The 21,326-nt window shown below is 36.8% G+C and overlaps 1 protein-coding gene across 2 annotated transcripts in view; it reads left to right on the top strand.

Moving 5' to 3' along the window:
- NTNG1 (netrin G1) overlaps positions 1-21,326 on the top strand; it is a gene marked incomplete at both ends in the record, with an annotated part of 346,932 nt that overhangs the window by 272,051 nt on the left and 53,555 nt on the right. The window contains one exon of one of the 2 annotated variants that reach the window (XM_081216966.1): positions 19,858-20,025. The exons of the other annotated variant lie outside the window; for it this stretch is intronic. Coding sequence (XP_081073092.1) covers positions 19,858-20,025 — 168 coding nt within the window. The remainder of the gene's footprint in view (positions 1-19,857; positions 20,026-21,326) is intronic. 2 annotated transcript variants of the gene reach the window in all.

Genomic DNA, 21,326 nt, shown 5'->3' with positions numbered 1-21,326 from the left:
GAAAATCAGCCGCTTTGTAAATAGAAATAGGAGCAGTGTTCACATTCATTTAGATACCAGACTAATGCTGCAGCTTCCTCTTTGTGATCTTGTTGAAAGTGGCATCAGTGCTACAAACTTGCAAATGAAAACCTTCAGATCTAATAGTCTAATTTTTCTGCTATAGAATCTCCCTTGGCATTTGCCTAACTGTATAAATATGCCACATTGTGCTCCTTTCAGGCCTTGACAATTGCATTTGCGCATACATTTTGGAGCAAAAGGGAACCAAATGGAAGCAAACTGAGACAGATAATTGAGGCTGCTATGGTGATCTGACCTCTCAAAAGTTTCAGAAATGGATGGATGGAAAGTAGTTCTTTGGTGTTAGGGTGTGTTTCTGTTCGGAGTGTCAATCATATGTTGCATGGAATTTCTGACTGTACTGCTCACTCAACATCTCATTCGGCCATTTCCACCACATGCCCCATCTCTGAGCATCAGCAGATGTTGACCTTTTACACATTGAATCGGGAAATTCCAGTTTTGCTTTGTTTTATTTTGAAATCAATGGTGACCTGAAAGGATGCTTTGTTGTGCCTTTGGAAAATGTATTAACCTTTATTATCAGGAAACTAGGAAAATTTAGCTCCTTAATACCTAACCAAAACCCTCTAACAAATAAAGTGATAGCTTGTACCCCGCCTTCATGATGCCTCTGGCTGTTCTGCTTGGAGTGCAATGGGTGTTTCCTCAGAGTTCTCAGGCAAACAGGATATAAGCGCTTCCAGGGGTCACCCAACATCACACACGACTAGCTTGCTTATTGCCTGGCTTTAAGGTCAAGAGATTTACCATAAAACCATCAAACATGATTGTATCTTCTAGCCTGCTTTAATTGCATTTACACATTCCTTCTCTGAGGACTCATAAAGTGCTCGCTGTGTGCACTGGTGGATGGATTCCTTTGCTCTCCAAAGGGCAAGAATCCATGCATAGATGACTCACTGCCTGTTCTAGAGGGCACAGAAATGGGGTTTCCAAGGTAAAGCCAGAGAAGAGAGAGCTGCTTGGATTTTTAACTAATTTTGGGTGTTTGCCAGGGCTTTTCCCTTTATCCCAAGGAAGGAATCAATGAACATGATTCCAAGTATATAGAAAGATGCCATTATAATAGATGTAACACCCATGAGATTCCCATCATCAAAGAGTATCTCAAGGAAAATGAATGATGCATATTATCGACATAAATTATTGATGTATGTAACCATAAGTTCATATACATATGCTATATACACAGTGACTGAAGATTTTAGAGGCCTATTAGATTTCAGTATAGATTTCTAACTGTCAACACTTGTATTAAGGTTCAAATGCATAGACAGAGTGGTCATCCTTTCCGATCATCCACTAAAAATGTTTTTGAAACAAATTTCCCATTAAGGTCATTTGTACCTGCTGTTGTCTATCTATTAGGAAATAGGTTTCCCAATCATCCCAAAAGTACTTGATTTAAAACTCAGTCATTTTGATGTGCTTTGGCCATGGCTGAAAAAATATTGGTGATAATGTCAGCAATTAATGAATCCCAAAATAGATCTGTAGCCATTTGAGCCTTATGAGCTCTGTTTTTCCTTTACCTGATGTAGTAGTAATTCATTCAAGTTTCATTTTTTATGTAAAATGTATCATGCACTTATAAGTAAACATTCACAATTTTATCCAAGTGAATATTTGTTGATGCTGATGATCCAAATTAATATTTAGTTTGGTGTGGGTGTTTTTGTTAAAGTGATAAACTAATCATTATGTTCGAGCATATATTATCAGATCCTTAGCCTTGAAAAGCAAGTCATTTCACTAATTATGTTAAACAGTATATTATTTTTTAAAAAACACAATTAGAACAACAAGGGTTAGTGTAATGTGCAAGTAGCTTTGTGTGAGTGATTATCACTTAAAAAGCAAATAACAGAGGTTAAAGGTTACAAAGTCAGAGATTAAAGGCAGATAATCCACTGAAAATTCACTTCAGGAAACACCATTTAAAAAAACTTGGAATTTGTAAATAAACAAAACCATTTCTTAGAATAGCAACCAAGGAAGAGACATATGTAGACATTTTGTGAACCCAAGTGTACATTGTTTCCTTAAATTACCTTCAAATGATTGACATCATGGTTTATAAAGTGTAAAAATTGATGGAGGCATTTGGCTGTCCCCTCCTCTTCAATTTATTCATTTGGCTGTCCCCTCCTCTTCAATTTATTCAATTTGAAACAACAGTTCATTTAAGGGAAATATTCCATTTTCCTGCTTTCTCTTATAATGAACATTGCCTTCATCACAGAGTTAAAAATTCATCTCTAATTTGATTTAATTGGCAGGACTATTAAACAAGGGAAGTGCTACCTTCAGGGATTCATCAGCCTGTTGAGAAAGCTCAGAGATGTTTTCATATTTGAAAACATTTGATGCCAGTTGGAGACCTTGTAAAAGTTGTTTTCCATACAGCATCCAAATATTTTTGTTCAGAACTGATTTACTGTAGAAACCTGGATCGTGAGGAAAATAACAAGGTTAATCATTTCCCCACTCAAGGGTTATTACTAATCTTGTTCATTCTATCCAGAGAGCTTCAGTGTTTGTTTTTCTCCCTTTGCTTTAATACTTCTAAATCCCCAAATAAAGGTTTCATTTGAATCGCCCTTTAGCTAATTAGGTTTTACATAATGAAGAAAAAAATTATCAGGCTAGTGTAGCTATATGGCAAATTGCATGGTGTGCTACATTAATTTTGAACTGTTTGCTGATGTTCTAGAAGGAAAGCTAAGGTCCCAGGTGAGATGCCTTTGGGACTTTGTTATATCATGTACCCAGTATTCTCATCACAGATCCATTTCATATTTGTGTAACTAGCATTTCACATTCATGAAACCTTTGTGGTTATCCAAAAATTGAATGAACATTAGGACATAGCTGCTTCTTTAATCCTGAAGAATAAATTAAATATTCCAATGAAGAAGGGGGAAGTATCCCTTCCTTAAAAAAAAATCCAAGAAGTTTAGCAATCTTTAGCAAACAACAATTGCCCACCTTGAGTAATGTTGACTTTTTTCATGTATTAACCTTTTCCCAGGTGACTTTAGAATGTCAAGCCACTTTTTAAGTGTGAGCTGATATCTGTACCTTTGCTGTTATCTCTGTGTGTGGGCATCTGGAAATTCCTAGCTTAAACAAAGATTTGCCAAGGTCTCTGAAAGGTCCTATGATGAACCTTCCAACATATAACTGTGAACTAAGAGTGGAATATCACCGAAGACTTCTTAGAATATCAATAGAGAGCTGGCCAGCTAACTGCTTCACTTCCTGGGAACTGGAGGGAAATGTCCCCACATGTCTACAGAATTCCATTTTACAAATGGTGAATTGGAGGTTCAGAGTGTCTGAGTAACTTACCAAATGTAATACGGCCAGGAAGGCCTGTTTGACTCCGAAAGCTGTGCTCATAACATTATACCAGGTGGAAGAGGTTAGAAGGAAAAATTCTAGATTTATTAACTTCTACTTCAGACTCTTTCCAGTCTAATACATCGCACCTTAGACCTGTTGATCCCTGAATTGACCCATTTCTGTGCAGGGAACTTCAGTGTCCTGGAGAAAAACAGAAGTTCATTTTCTGTTATCTCACTGTGTGGTCAACAGAAGCTACATTAAAATGTGCCCTTCCTCTACCACCATCAATGATAAACATCCTCAGTAAGCTGAGGGAGAGGGGAAATGTAAAGATGTTACATATATTATAGAACATGTGACAGTTCATGAAATTAGCTATGCAAATTGTGAAACATGCTTGTACATATTCTATGACTGTAAAAATCCAAATGTTTACTTTATTGACATAGTTGCTCATAGCAAAAAACATTCTGTGTGCCATCTCAAGGGCAGCCTTACCACTATTACATTAAAGTGTATCTTCCCCAGCAGTTTAATGATGCTGTTATTTCTGAGAGTAGGCAGCTCACTGTAAAAATGGTAAGATTACCTCCAAGGCCCTAGGGGTTTCTTCTGAAGAGCTTTAGGGTTTTCTATAGATTCCTTTGTAGACATCACTAATGTGGTTTCCAAACTCCCTGAGGAACAAGAGCAATAACTCTACAAATCCAAAGGGACCTTGTAACTTTGTCTCTTCCTGACGTTTTCCTCATACACTCCTGGAGGAAGGATGTTTAATGAAGGCTCACTAACATCCTCTCAGCAGTGGCTTTTCATATCCATGGTGGCACCCTGTTTCCCACTGTATTTTAGAACCAAAAACATATGTAAAAATTAGTCTTTTTAGGAAACTTAAAGAGCACTCGTTCAACATCATCATTTTACAGACAAGGCAACTAAGGCTTAATTGAATCATCTAAGTCATCTGGTGGCCAAGGCAGGATTCTAGCTCAATGTCCAATTTCCAAACTAGGACCCTTTAGAATTCATCCACATTTCTCATTTGATTAAATGACTAATGTATGAAACACTATAAAGTAGACTATTCTAGAAAAAAAGAAAAAACATGGGAAAGCATAGTCACAATTTACTTTGGTTTTAAAGGGTATCCACAAAATGAGTTGAAAGCTGCCTATGATTCATGCTAAGGGTGTGAATGTGTGATAGAAGACAGTATTCTAAAACCCTAACTCTAAAGCTTTCCTGATGTAAATAAAGTGTTTTTAGCCTTCTGCTTCAAGCTTCCTTTCAGCTTGATTCACTATGGTGTCAGCAATAGATGGTCAAGTTTAGCAATTCTAACCTAGTTCTCTCCAACTTACAGTGCAAAGAGATTTCCTTGGGGCACAGAGGAGAAAAACTTTCTACCAAAGTCTAATTTTTATAACTAGAATTTCAGTTTTTCTGATTCATGAAAAGGAGTTTCAAGTGCCACAACCAAATTGTCGCATAACAGTTTTCTGAGTCTCTCCTTAATGGAAAAAAAAAAAATTCAGGCAAGATATATGTATCTGATTCATAGTCTAAATTGATGTGCTTCTAAACTGAAAGAAACTTGAAAATTAACATTTTATCGTTGTGTTAAAAATCAAATCTTTTCCACGGTATTCCAAAATAATTCCTATTGCTTTCTGAACAATAATATTAATCAATGTAGGCCCTAGAACCAGATTATTCCCTAAAGTAATTTGTATCTTAAGTGAGATTTTTACATATCCAAATCACTTGCTTTGGGAACAATTAAGGTTTCACAAAATAGGGGAAGCACGTTATTACCTCTACTTCAATTCAGTAAGAACTGTTTATACTACAATAATATTTTTATTACAACAGCAACCACAAATAGAATAATAAGAGCTAACACGACATTGTAAATCAACTACACTTCAATAAAAAAAGAATAAGAACTGACATTTCTTAAATGCTCACTACCATGACAAGCAAGTATTAACTCATTCATTCAGCCTTGACAACAACCAGTAGGTAGTGTCATTATCCCATTTTACATATAGGAAAGCTTAGACACTGATTAGTTAAGGAGCTTGTCCAAGTGGTAAAACTGGGATTTGAATCCAGTCCAAGCTCTATTTACACGCACCATATCTTAAATAAATTTCCCCTAAATAGATATTTCCTAGGCTTCCCATAGATGTAATATGAAATTTTAACAATGACAATAGAGTAACAGCATAAGATGGGGATTTCAGATATTTTGTTTCTTTTTAAAGGGGGCAGTGGTTGAGTATGTAGTCTTGGTCTCCATATTCCTCAAGCCAAAGTCTTTGGAGATCATCAAGATGAGTTCAATCCATTTTCCCAGATGTATGGGACCAGGATCCTTGAGAAGTAGGGATTTCCATAAAAGGCTATTCTTGAAGGATTGGCCATCTACAGTCCCACTGGACACATATGATAATCCCTCCCCTTACCTCAGTAATAATTTCTTAACTCCAGTTTGGGTTTCACTATGACAGTCAAAGGTCCACAGTTACAACATGCAGCAATAATTTTCCCTCCACATAGGGGATTCTTAATCCCCTAAATCCCCTAGATTCTCCAAAGGGCATGTGCTTCATTCCAACAGGCTTCATCCTTCTGTGAACTTTAGTGTGACAGTGCTAGGCCACGGAAGAACCATTAGAGTGATGGGATTTAATGGCTGAGAGAAACCATGGAGATCTTTTAGTCCAGCACCTTTATTTTACAGGTAAAGAAATTGAAGTCCAGGGAATTAATAACCAGACAGCTACTCAACAGAACTAGGACCAGATCCCTTATCTTCTGATTCCAGGGACCCTTTGCCTTGCAACATACTACCACTCTGAGACCTTCATATGACCCAAAGATATTCCTTAGTTAATTCATGAAAGAATGAAATTAATAAATTCTGCAACAGTTCACCTAGAAGCAATACCAATACCTTTGACGTATTATAATATTTGTTTGTATTTGCAATTTCTAACTACTCGAAATAAGCGGCCACTGGCTAAAAGTTCTCTGAGGCTTCATGTTACGCAAAGACTTTTATTAGCATTGAATATGATAACACAGAATTTGTCCCAATTATACAACGAATATACCCTCCAGTGTGCCTAATTTACTTCTGGGAATTAAACATTTGTTAGTAACTTTGACTGAATATCTATATGTGCCAGGATCTTCGAGTAACAAGAGTAGCCAGACAGTAACTGGCTAATTTTAAGTTGTTTTCTTACTTGGCCTTGCAATTATAAAACAAAATAAAAATTAAAAAAGTTAAAATGAGATATTAAAATAAAAATTGCATGATGACCAAATATTAAAACATGTAAGCACAGACAGTAACATGCTATAGAAGCTTAGGGTCCACAAATTTCAATATTTTTTTTTCAGGACATTTTTCCTCCCAAGGAAAAGACATCACACATAAAATTTTGTCCCACTAGAGATATGTATAGATTAGATTAGGATTTCCACGTGATAAATGCTGGTGGCTCTGAGTTTTAATTTTTCAGGAAGGTTAGGCATCCCACATAATGAAAATCACTTGGAAAAAAATGTCTAATTATATTCCCAAGCAAACACAAAAGCTACACTCTCCCATCCCCCAAGAAACTATCATAAGTACACAATACAGAAGAAAATACCTGCCAGGTAGGGATCAGATTGTAACTGAGGTGTCTATCTTGATAATTTCATACAGGTCAAATAGTTAACATTTCAAAAGTAGAATGACCTACATTAGTTTTTTATACATGTAGGAAGATCCTCAAAACTGAACCTCAGCATCCTAGGGAAAAATCATAAAAGAGTATACTAAAATATAGGCATAAAATATTTATTACATTAGAATATGGAATAAAGCTTAATTTATAAAATTAATTTTCAAAGCTCACTTCTGACTTTTATTTAGTATAAAATTTTTGTCTTTACTTAAATTTTTTGGCAAAGCTTATTAACAAAATGATTAATTATATTATTACTTTCATTTCATCAAGAAAGTCAAGCCACTGAATACTTAACATTAAGTTTACAAACATCACCCCACATATGACCTGTATTTGCCTCTCTTATGGAAAAAGATGGAGAGAACCATTTAAAAGAACTAAATTTTTCTTAATTTGATGCTAATAATATAAATAAATATATTTTCTATATAAAATTATACCAGTGGTTTGAAATCTCTTCTAAATAAACAATTTCTAGGGACTTCCCTGGTGGTCTAGTGGTTAAGACTTCACTTTCCAATGCAGGGGGTGCAAGTTCGATCCCTGGTCGGGGAGCTAAGATCCCACATGCCTCGGGGCCAAAAAACCAAAACGTAAAACAGAAGCAATATTGTAACAAATTTAATAAAGTCTTTAAAAATGGTCCACATAAAAAAACCTTAAAAAAAAACCCCAACTTCTAGAAATCATTTGTTTTTCAAAAGTGATCATTGCAGTTCAAGTAGGCTTAACATTCAGTCAATAACTTGCATATTTTGCCTACATGTTACCAAATATCTATTTATTTAGTAATACCTGGATACAGATGTGGAAAATTGTTACATTCTTTATTCATTCATAAATTTTGATGGATACAGCAATATCAGTATTAAGATTTCCTTTGCTTTTATGTGTATACACACACACATACACGCACAGAGTAACAGTAGATCAGCTTTTCTAACAAATGTTAAAAAACCACAGTTATAGTGAAAGTTCCATGTCTTGCAAGAATGTTATTCACTATAATCTAATTATGGAGGAAACAATCTGATAATACCTGTTTACAGTAGCCTAGCCATTTGATATCAATTACTCGGTTATTAGATATTTACTGAGGCCTTCTGGAAGGCTTTGCCCTTCCTCAAAGAGATCCAATCTAATTACAGAGACAAGAAATAGACATAAAATTTAAACTAGCAATATTGAAACTTATGCCTATCCACATATCAGTGAGAAATAAGGAGCACATAAGGTAACATGCTATAGGAGTTTAGAGGCAAGAACTCTCCTTGTGGACCTGGGTGGTCCCAAAGGACCACACTAGAGTTATGGTTTTGAGTTGATCTCAGTGAATGGTAGATTTGAGTCATGAAATGACTGCTTTAATTGTCATGGCCTATGTACCTTAGCAAAAATAGCTTTAAAGCCCCCAGTCCTAAAGCTGGCTCTTCTCTTGCTTTTCCAGAGTCATTTTTTTTTTAATGCAGGTGAATCTAAGAACGAAATAACATTAATTCTTAAATTAACAATGCTTATAATTGGATTGGAACCAATAACTTTAGAAATATATTTTGAGCTAGAAACATCATGAAAATATATATTAAAATAAAGAAAATATGTACACACCCATACATACAAACCTTAGATATGATCAGAAGCACCTTGGACTATTCTCCTTAAACCAGAACCACCAGTCATCTTTCTCTTTCTTTCTCTGAGAAATCGCATAAATAAAAATAGGAAATAAATCCACTTCTTTGCAGAGATAATGGCTCACACTTAAAACATACCCTAAAGAATCTCTCCTGAAGACTAATGTAACAAGCTCGTATCTGTAAATATAAATTGCAGAGAATGGAATCCTCAAGTGAGAAATTATTTCTTTCCTGTTATCTTCTAGTTTCAGGCACCAGCTTTATATAACGATTTGAATTGCTGAAGTCCCTGTTTGGTTATTTGTAAGAACACTCTACTTTATTGCACAAGTTAATGTATATAGCTTTGTTAGGGAACAGGCTATATATTTAATGTCCATTCAATGTTTTGGGAATCATCAATTGCTTGCTCTTGTTTGGTGTGGGAGTATGTTTTGTTAAGTGCATCACAACCAAGTTAAAAAGCAGATGTGTGGTTTGTGTCTTTGTCCATATAGTTTTCTGTTTAGACCAAATGACATTATAGCTGAAAGTAACATACCCTGATTTTTCCTGGTGCGTGCAGATCCTCCAAAGTTTAATAGGATATGGCCGAATATTTCTTCCCTTGAGGTTTCTAATCCAAAACAAGGTAGGAGCATGTAAAATTCCTACTGATATAAAATCCCACATGTTTAGGGGGAAAATCCCATACTCTATTTTTTAGCATTAAATAAGAGCATTATCATAAATGCCATGTCTTTGAAAGAATCATAATTCAAATATTTTTTTCTAATATGAAGTGTCCCAGAAATATTATAGTAAAAGATGTAGAAAAAGTTAGACAACATAAAAGTTACAAGCACTTTATCAAATTTACATTGAATGTCAGTCATCCCAAGAGAAGCCTAGAGTTTGGTTGCCATCACAGTGGGGAATATAAATAATATATCATAAAAACTTGTGAGTGACACAGGTTTCCTTCCACTGTCTCACTTTTGCTTTGCTTTGGTAAACTGGCTGTTACATCAATTGTATTGAGGGTCAGGGAAAATACATAAAGGCAGTATTGCAGCCCCTAAAAGACCTGTTTTTGTTTTGTTTTTTTTAAACTGTCATTCCATATTGACTGACAGGAGTTTGGATCTCTCTCTCTCTCTCTCTCTTCCCCTTCAACGTCACAGTGTATTTTCTCGCTGAGGCTTTCCCTCTTTTATCCTTTATGAATTACCAATAATTTCTGCCAGGATTAAAAGCAACGTGTTTTCTCTCTGTCCTTAGAGCAGTAATTATTTTCTGACTTCTAACATAATAAATAAATAAATAAATAATGAAAGAAACTGACAGACAGCAGTGTGATTACACAGGAAGAAATAGAACCTTTAAAAACTGGCCAATAAAATTCATAAGATTCAGTGTAATGTTAAAATTACATTAACGTCTAGCCTATAGATATACATAGACGTATATAAATAGTTTATATTAAAAGAAAGTTGTCTTCTTTTGCGTCCTTCCTTCTCACACAAAAAAAGGCACATCTTTGGCTTCCACCTTCCTTTGTTATATACAGGGTGTTCCTTTTAAGCTCTAATGAATACAGATGGAGGAGGAAATGAGCAAAAGGAGGAACCAGGAAATAGCTGCTAAGCAAAACAAAATATATTAGCAATTTGTTGAGGAGTCAAATTGGAAGGGCTGCATTTTCAGTCCTTGATCAGAGTGATGAAATCAAGATTGTCCTAGATACATATATTACTAGCAAATAGAATTATCTTAATCATCCGCTCCAAATGAATTTTTTCAAGTTTCTGCATACATATGTGGAAGAAGAAATACAGATCAAGCTCAACCCATTAGTATAATTCTATGAGGATTGTGGGAAGGTTTAGTGGCTTTTTTCCTTGGCAAGTTCAATGAGAGCATCTTCAGTGAACTGTCACTCAGTATTTCCCATTGAATTTCATAGCTCAACAAATTATACAAGACAGGATCTAAGACTTAACACTTCTCCACAGTAAGTTTTGTGCTGAACAGGATTATGCATTGTTTAAAACCTGAAACAGACCCATTTAATTATTTTGCTATGTTTTCTGTGAGTGTCACAAGACTAAAAGCTTTCAGAAATACCTTTAGTTAATGCCAGTTGCACTTTTTTAGAATGTGGATAAAGAGTTCAAATAAATTTATTTGAGAAGCTCACAGTTGAATAAAGTGCTTGAACTTGACATTTTAGCTAAAGGTGCACTTTCTAGCAGAGGTCAGTTCTGTGCAAACATAATTTATCTGGTCAACATCTGCAAAGAACATCAGGCTCTATCTTGTTTTTGCTATTTTCATAAGCAACACTTCAGGAACAATTGGAAAAGAAAGGCAGGCAAACTTAGAAATTCCTGCCATTAACAAACTGATATCATATAGGTAATAAATGTTGAGAAAAAGACTACATTTTTGAAAGGTGGACAGATTCGAGGTGACTCTGAGACTGAGATCCAGATTCCGCTGAATGGTTGACCATTGTGACTATCTGTCATGTCTAATCAATTCAGCAAAAATAATCTAACTGGTTTATATGTAGATGAGATTATGGTTACACAGAGAGAAAGACATGGTGAATTGAGGCAATGATATTGCTAAGTAACTCAACAACACAACTACTATTTTAAGAGAAGAACAGTAGGGGATACTAATATCCATATTGTTATTGGAATAATCTCTGCATAACTGGATGCTTGATTTAAATGCTAATTCTTTTTGCCTCTGAAAATAAAGTTTCTAAACTTTATTACTGACAAGATCAAACCATTTTCAGCCAAATACAAGACTTCCTTTGTGATTGAAGCAAACTCCCAGAAACAACAAATACAAATATTCTCTTCATATAGGGCCACTTTTCAAGTGGGTCGATGATAAGTAATTACAATTTGAACGTTTCACTATTGTTTCTAATGTGCTGTTCATTCTTTTAAACCTATCCAGTTGCTCCCAAATTAGCTTTGTCAACAGTTTCTTCTGTTCAAGTTGCAAACCACAAGAGAGGTAGGAATTCTTGGATTCATACAGTGATTTCATGGTGTTATGTGTTGTGAAACATTGCACTGTATGAATCTGGAATATCTGTGAAGTGTACCCATCAGCTTATTGGTGAGGCATGTTGACTGATAACGATCAATGCATCAAATAGTACTGAGAATGTCATCTGTAAGAGGAAAAAAAATGCTTCACTCAGAAATTTGACTGCTGCAAACTTAAAATGCTACAATATTTGTTTTCTGAAAGATTAATGTGTGATAAGAATTGTAACACTTTAGGTTCCTGTTTGGAACATGAATCTTAGAGTATTAACATTGCCACTCATTTGCATTGAAAATAAGGAAACTCACTTACAGTGAGTTTCAAGGATGCTTTTCATGAGAACAGAATGGTAGGTTCATGTATGGTGCCCATTTGACAAATGAAATACCTTGGAATTTCCACTTCCAAATATTGTTTGAAATGAATTTGAACAAATACCAGTGAAGAGCTACACTGGGTTAAACATTGATTATGACCCAAAAATAATAGTTACGTTACTTTCTTTAAATGAAAGTGAGCAGAATCTCATCTGTGACTCATGAATGGCCCATTCCAGCTAGCATCTGTCATTCACAGACTGAAGATTTTTCAGGAAACATAAAGACTTCTGTTTTTATTTCACCATTTTCCTTTAAATGTCCTATGTGACAGGTGTGTCTTGTTTTCCACCCTTGACTGTTGGGTATATGTCATGTTTTAGGGAGTTTTGGGGTTTTTTTTTTAATGAAACACCTCTTACAAAGAAATATATTTATTAACAATACCTGAATTTGGTTTGACCCACTTTGTGAAAATGACCATAACAGCTTCCCTATTCCTTATTGAAAAGTGTCAAATCATTTTCCAGATTTTAACCAACTTGAATTGTTCCTTCTGTGTCATATAGAGAAAAGGAGGAAGCTGGTCAGAAGATGGGAAAGGGAAACCAATGATATTTAAACCAAGTCTTAAACTTTCCTCACAATGTACTTTTACATATCAAACATTGGCAGTGCCCTTTTGAGGGGAATCCAAGTGGATTTGAAATTTGAGGAACTAAGTTCTTTAGGAACAGAGCAGCCACAAGTTCATAGGGTGTCAAGCCTATTTGGGCATGTGTGCATATAATAAGCCAGTCATTGATGCCACAGTAGGGATGTCCCTCCTTATCTATGATATGCAAACCTACACAGAGAAACCAAGGAGGTGAAGGAGAAAGGAAGCATTAGGGACCTTATAGAGTCCATCTTTTTTCTGTCATATCAAGCACTGGATATACAAGAGGACTCTTGACTTGAAATTTGACCCTGTATCATTGAATCTCTAGTTTCTTGGGGTCACAGCACTAATGAGATCTGAACACATTTCTACAGGCAGGAAAAAGCCACCTAATGAAGTAGATTTATCATAGAATAATCCAGATTGTTATCAAATGATGTACATGGAAGGGCTTCAAAAGCTACCTAAGGTTGCAAGCCAGAGTTGGGGGTGGGTAAGAATCAGGAAAATGCTGCAGCCACTTCATTCCCACCCCTGGGGGAGGCCACTGGAGACTTGTGACTTTGCTAATGTAGTGAAGGGAAAATACTTTATAAGAATTCTAATTCCTTCACCTTCTGTCTATCTAAAGTCTTTTTTTCCAAATCCTTTCTTTTTGAGTGACTACAGTAAACTTCCACCAGCTCTGACTTCGAATAAACTTTCCTCATTTGGCCCCAACATAAATAAATAAACCTACCTGTGCCACATTCAGAGTACTTTATCTTATATTCCGTAACATATGTCATATTACGGTACATTGGTGACATAATAATGGAATTAGAGGCAACATGGGGAACAGTAAGAAAGAAAACACCAAGACATTTAACACCCCCCTTCCTATTCTTAACATTCTTTTTCTTTCATTCTCTTTCTCTCCAACCTTTTGTTTTTCTATAACTCTTACCTCCCCAGGCCTTCCCCAACCAGTCTCAGTCAGAAAGTGTCTTTAAACCGTAGAAGAGGTTTGGATCTTTCCTGATCTAGAAAGACAACTTTGAACTCTCCTTCTTCTAAAATGCTGCTCGCTTAACTAGCCAGTTCTTACGTACCATATTATCATAACTGCCTTGAATGATGTCATATACGTCAGATGGGGGATTTTGCTCCCCCAGGGAACTTTTGGTTGTCACAGCTTGGGAGACGCTACTGCTTCTAGTGGGTAGAGGCCAGGAATGCTTCTGAATATCCTACAACATACGGGAAAACCACAGATTATTTGAACTAAGGTGTCAGTAGTGCTGAGGTTGAGAAACTCTGCACTGGACTCTTCAGGACTGGGCTTCATGGTCCAACATGCTCATTGGTCTAGGGCTATGATTCTTGCTTAGGACTGGGCCTCGTTCAAGTTGTCCCCTGGTTTAAGGTGGTCCTCAATAAATATGCATTGCCAACACATGCCATGCTACACCATGAAAATGTTTTTTAGAGGACCCCGTTAGCTTGTTTACACAACAGTAATTAAAACTTGTCTGAAAAACAAAATATAGCCTACAGTGTGATTTGAGATTGCAAAAGTATATAAAACCATAGCAATTTTTGGAAATCTCCTTTTTCCTACCTAAACTAATCTGCATAGACATATAGTCAATTTTCAGCTAAAATATTTAATAACTCAGTTATAGTATGATGTATGGCTGTTGTTTATCTCAACTCTTTAATATTTAGGATACAGCCAGACTCTCTTACAGAATTTGAATGGTGGAAGAATGAATTTAAACATAACTTTCCTCTGTGTCTTCCTCTGTTTCCCAAAGTAAGATGCCTCAGGGTCATCACTGATTCGTTGACATTGATTCATTCATTCGACAACATTTTTTGAATGCTTAGTATTTTGAGTTCTGTTTACATCTGTGGACAAAATGGACACAATCTGCACACATTTATTTACACTCAAAGTATAGGGGAGAAGATTTTTTTTTAATTTAGTCTTCAGATACTCTAAGTTCTACAAAAAAATTAAATAGGATTAGTAAATGTGGGAGGGGGGATTAATGTGTTTGGGTCAGGAGCTGTTATTTCAGATAGAGTAGTCACAGCATTTTCTTTGAGCAGGACCTAAAAACAAAGTGAGGAAGCAAGTCATAAGGAAGTCTGGGGGAGGAGTAGGCCAGACAGAGGTAACAGCAAATTCAAAGGCCCTGGGGAAGTGCTTGGCATGTCTGCAGAGCAACATGAAAGTATTGTACAGCGAGTGAGGAGGAGAGTGACAGCAATGAGCCCAGATCATTTGGGAATGAATGAATTCAAACTCTGCCTTTCATTCTGAATGAGGAAGGAAGCCATTAGGATTATGGGCAAAAGGATGTCATGACCTAATTTAAGTTTTAAAAGAGTCAATCTGACTGCTGTGTGGAGGAGACTATCACAAGGATGGAAGCCAGGGAAGCAGTTTGAGGACAACAACAATAATCCAAGTGCCCTTAACTAAAGATGAGATGGTGAGAGGTGGTGAGATTTAGAATGTATTTTAAACGTGTAGTCAAGAGGATCTGCTGATTGATTGGTTGGGGGCGTGGGTAGAGGGGAATGAGAAAAAGATTGGTGTCAAGAGCAACTCCAGGAATTTTGACCTAAGCAATTGGAGGAATAGAGTTGTCATTTACCGAGACAGATCCAGCTGCCCATGTAAGTGGCAGGCTTGGGAAGGTAACCTATGAGCTCAGTTTTGAAAATGTTAAAGTTGAGATATCTATTAAATGTCCAAGTGGAGACTTTAAGAAGGGAGTTGAATATATCAGTCTGGATGAAGTCTCACTAACTAACTGGGAAGTTGGTCCAGGCTAGAAATAACTATTTTGGAAAGGTCAGCATATTGATGGTTTATGTAGTCATGAGGTTGGGTAAAAAACCCTGGCTCTTAGTGAGCCTAAAGAGCCAAGAGGTCCAAGGGCTACTCCCTGAGTCATTTGAGAAGATACAACAAAAAGCCGAAGAGAGGAAGAAGCAATGGTAGGTGGGGAAGGAGGTGAACCAAGAAAGAGTGGTGGCCCAAAAGCCTCCTGGTTCAGGAAGGGTTGCCAGAATGCCCTGAGGGCCCTATTGAAGTTTATGGTCATGAATTTAAAGTGAGACTTGTTTCAAAATAGTTGGAAAAAAACTCCAGCCACATTTAGCTGCTGGGGTGTAGGCATGGAGAAGTGGAGAGTTGGATTTAACCAGGATCAGATTTTCCCAGGACACTGTAATTGGGGGCGGGGGGTTGGGGGTGAGGGAGATGAGAGCATATAAAAGGAAGTGATTGTAAGAATGGACCATGAACTTTATATTTTGTAAAAAGGGAAAGGAGAAAATGGTAGCTCAGTGAATTAGAGGATCGAAGAATTATTGAACTATTAATATCAGCCCTTCAGGATCTTAATAAGATAGTGCAGCTCTAACTCTATCATTAATGATCATTCATGAATTCTGGGCCTATGTGGAAAGAACAGTTCCTAAAGAGTGGGAAATTAACAGAAAACTGAAAAATAATACAGCAGTCTAATAATTACATCTGAAATGTCTTGCATTTATGTAGTGCTCTCATGTGTTTCAAATCACTTTCAAAGATCTTTTTATCATTTTATATTCTCAGATACACCATGGCCAGAGAAGAAAGCTTTATCAAAGTCTCAGAAGAGTGTTAGAAGTTTAAAGGAATAAAGTTACTATTAGCTCATTTCTTAGGTTATAAGACATTTAAAGTATCCACTTATCTTCTGGAAGAAGTTTGTGATATTGAGTGTTTAGCTGTGTATGGTTTTGTATATAATTATTTATAGAATTTACATTATTTAACTCTCCTATCAAAATAAATAAATTGATTTTCAAACAAAACCCAGAGACAAATAGTGAATGTCACAGAAATGCATACTATTCATTAAATTCAAAGAATAGTAAGTAACAGTGTCTACAGAGATTCATGGATTGGGTCTTGATTGAACTTGGATGTCTACAGACACGGTTTTTGGTGAATAAATCTTTGTCAGATGAAGCCCAGCATTGGGTAGATCTTATCCACAAAGGAGCCATTCAATACTTCCAATAGTATTGGCTATTGGGTAGATCTTATCCACAAAGGAACCATGTTATGAAACTTCTCCAGCCCTGTTCTCTCCCATTTCCCAATGTCATGTCTTTGCACACTCTATTCCTTTCACTGGAAATGCTCATTTCCTCCTTTTTTTTTTTTTTTTTTTTTTTTTGTTAAATAAACCTTACTGGCCCTCTTGGAAGATTTAGTTTTAACTTAGTTTTTCCTAATTCTCCTCAAGTGAAATGAATTTCTCCTTATATCACTTTGTGTCTCTTTTGTTTTTGTTTTTAAATATGTCTTCTTTTTTTTCTAGTTATCTGAGCACATGTTTGTCTTATGCACTAAACAAGCTTCTTGACAATGAGGACTGACTTCTATGTGGTTCTGAAAAGTTCCTAGGATGATTTTATGCACATAAAAGATTCTTTTGAAAAAATCTGGATTAATTATATTAGGTACACCAAGAATCAACCTAGGATGGGGTTATGTGGAGAACAGTTACCACTTAGGGGCCTCTTCTAGAGAGGGAGAGCCTGAGTACAGGGTGTGTGTGCCCACACCTCCGGAATTCCAGGCAGCTCTGAAGAAGTCCTTGGGAAGCAATTAGATTTGGGACATGGGTCTCCTCCCTGCAACTACTACTCTGAGGTGGCTCCAGGCCAGAAAGATTCTCCCTGTTCCAAACCCTCAATTAAGGACTGTTGGAGAGGCCCTTTAGGTTTCCTAGGGAGTCAGAAATGCCAGTTTAAACAAGGTTGAACTCAGAGAGATAGAATGTATGGGGGTGAAATGATTATTTCCTAAGAGAGTTTAATTTGGTGATATGTAATTCTATTATTTTTCTTGTTGCTATTATTATTATTATTAATTTGGCATGCCTTAACTATAAAATTTTTGCAGGATTTTCTTACCCCATCTCCCATATGGCCTCCTTCTTCCAGAACTCTCCTTCTCCCGCTGGTTCCTCTGACTCCCCACTCCCACTCCCCAGCCCTAGCACACATGCACACCGTGACAAAGCTAGCCTCCTGTAGAGGAAGGGGCTTGCCTTCAGGAACCTCCCATTCTTCTTGCCTTTCTTTTAAGCATCTGGGGTCTCCAAGGTGCTAACCGTATTCCTGGGTGTCTTCCACTCTTCACCATTTCCAGTGTCCTCCTCTGCTTCTGTCCAAATTTGATTTCATTCTGTTGGGACCTTGACCTCAGCTCTCTACTGTAGTAACTGGCTCTCATATGAATGAATCCACACTGTTCTGGTGAGTGTCAGTATGTTAATTTATTGGGTTAGCCAAAAAGTTTGTTTGGGTTTTTCTGTAACATCTTATAGAAAAACCCAAATGAACTTTTTGACCAACCCAATAGAAAAAAAAAAAAAAAAGATAATCACCCTTCTTTATTAATTTTGAGAACACTTACTCATTTTTACTCTGGTCATCAAATGCAATACTTCCAAAATTTTAATCTGGGCCAAAAGAGTAACTCAGTACCTCACATAGTGCCTAACACATAGACCAACGGAATATATTATTTATTGAGTGAATGAATAAATGAGCTCAAATAGTGACTGTGGGGCTTCCCGGGTGGCACAGTGGTTGAGAGTCCGCCTGCCGATGCAGGGGACACGGGTTCGTGCCCCGGTCCAGAAAGATCCCACATGCCGCGGAGCGGCTGGGCCCGTGAGCCATGGCCACTGAGCCTGCGTGTCCGGAGCCTGTGTTCCGCAACGGGAGAGGCCACAACAGTGAGAGGCCCGCGTACTGCAAAAAAAAAAAAAAAAATTAGTGACTGTGTTTGGCTTCCTGGTGGGATAAAATAAAAGCCAGACATTAATGAGAGGGATATTTTTAGGCAAACAAGGTTTGCAGTTTCATAATTGACCTTCCTTATAAATGTGAGCTAGGCCTACCCCCATATTTTGAGGAGATTGAAACAGATTCCCCACCTAGTTACTTCTCACACATTTTTTTTCTGTCTGATTTAGTAACTATTGCACCAATAGAGGCTTTGTTTTTACTTCTTTTAAAAAGGTTGAATTAGATTAATGACTTGCTTTGGTTGAGGTGCAAAAGAGAGACAATCTAGTCACTCTCCACCCTTCCCTAAGTCTCCTTGTCTAGTTCTTATCACCATCACCCTAAGCCTCAGAGTCTCCTCCAACATTTTGGGGAGACAAAGGAAAAGCAATCTGAGGGTACAGTAGCTGCCTGACTCTTCTTTTGTAACAGACTTAGCTTGAAACTTGCAAGAAAAGGAAATCTTAAGAGCACTTTTTTCATGCCAATAATCTCCCCGTTTTTTGTATTCTCTCTCACACATAAGCAAACATGCAGATTTGGCCTGATGAAAGGCTTACAGAAGTCATCTTCTCCTCTTACCATTTGGAAAAAACAAAAATAAAGAGTTGTTTAGTTGTCTAGATCCCTATTAAATTTGCCATGATTTCTTCTGTGAAGCTCTGACTGAGTTACTGTCTTGACACAAGTGATAGTAAGACTCTAAATGAAGGAGCCATGGGTGATGGCAGACGCAGGCCTTAGATGCCTACATTCATCCTTCCTTCTTTTTTAAGATTGCAAATATGAAGAGAAAATGAGGGGAGTGATGCAAAGACAGTGAAGTTTTCAATGTGCAAAAATTAGACTTTTGCATCAATGGAAACAGGGTCTTCCCAAATTTTAAAAGGTGTACACCTGCAAATGCTTCTGTTCATATTGTCTGCCAAAAATTAACACTCTCCGATCATGTTCTAAATGTCCAATCTTTCTCTCCTGCCTGAAACAAATGCTACTTCCATGCCAGTCACAACCACCTGCGGTCACCATGTGTCATGTGGAATCACATACATGTAATGCCATTCTGCCATCTTTTCTCCACTTCTCATTTTATCCAAGCATGTAGTGTGCTGTTATTCTGCGACTGTATACACTCTGTATACATTTCTGTTCTTCCTTGCAAGATTGTGAATGCTTCGGCCACTCCAATCGATGCAGTTATATCGATCTGCTAAATACAGTCATTTGCGTGAGCTGTAAACACAACACTAGAGGGCAGCACTGTGAGTTATGCAGGCTGGGCTACTTCAGAAATGCTTCTGCACAGCTGGACGATGAGAATGTGTGCATAGGTCAGTTCCATTATAATTTCAGCTATTGTTCTGTGCCTTTCACGAGATGGGGAGCTATTTAAGGTGGAGAGGCTGGTGATTTGCACCACAGCTGAGCCAGAATGAACTTTCTCAATGGAGAAAACATCCTTGTGGTAGACTTAAAGAATTCACTTGTGCTGATTGAAATCATAGTTGGGGGATGTATTTTGAATCCTTGTCTAATTGTTGCTTTAAAGATGATGAGCTGAAAAGTCATGTTTAAGAGATGAAGTAATTCTCTTTTTGTGTTTCTTTCTTTCTGTTTTTTTTTTGCATGAAATCTTAACACCTGGTCATTTCAACCTGATCTTAAAGTCTTAAGTTGTACACTCAACTTTCAAAAACTCATTATAAACTCATTATAAGGTTTTTAATTATAGATATGAGATTAGGACACAAACTTTTGTAAATAATTGGTAATCAACTAGTATTGATTTAAAATATTCCATTTGGAATTAAAAGCCACTAGCAATTGGTAATGTAGGAGTTTGCCTGACTTTTCCATCCATAGTAATGAAATTCCACTTACTGAATTTTCCTATAGCCCTCAAAAGGAGAAGCAATTTTTCAAAACTATTCAAGGCAATTAATTCTCTTAGCTTCCAAAGTACATGAGCCCTGGAAAACTGGGGCCACAGGATTCCCTTGAGCAGTCTTTCCACCCCCTGTGATGACTGATCATGTCAACTGGAGAGAACCAGGTGCCCTTCACATCCAAAAAAGCTTCTCCTACCTTTTGCATAGTAGAACCTATCTTTAAGAAAGGGAGCTGATGAAAAATAAGAAATAGGAAATGGAATTTCACTTCGTAATGTACTTTGAAGAAGTGCATATATTCAAAATGGTGAAGGGTACATATGTATCTGTTACCACACAAATAGGTAATATATAGGCAACCAATGTTTTCACATAAAGACTAGATAGAGTACACAAGCTGAAAAATGAAAGATGATCTTTTCATCAAAAAAGAAATCAAATCAATCTGCAATTATGGGATCATTGTTTTCTGATTGGATTGTCAAGGTTACATAGTTATTTGCCAAGTGTCATTTAAAATAGCTAGACAAGTTTTTTTCAGTTAAAATGGGCCAAGTTTTTATAATACTGTTTATGTCTATAGTATGTTCTATTTTTCAAAGTGCTTCCTTATTATTTGTGAATTAGTGGAGAAATCCCTGGACTTAGAGGCTGGAGAGCTGGGTTCAAGTCCCAGTTTGCTATTTAATAGCTGTGTGCCTTAGGTAAGTCGCTGAAAACTTCTGGTCAAATTGGTGTCATAT

This window comes from Mesoplodon bidens (assembly GCF_964165515.1).
Source record: "Mesoplodon bidens genome assembly, chromosome: 2".
Taxonomy (NCBI): domain Eukaryota; kingdom Metazoa; phylum Chordata; class Mammalia; order Artiodactyla; family Ziphiidae; genus Mesoplodon; species Mesoplodon bidens.
The sequence above is the reverse complement of the archived record's forward strand: the minus strand, read 5'-3'. Positions and strand labels throughout refer to the sequence as shown.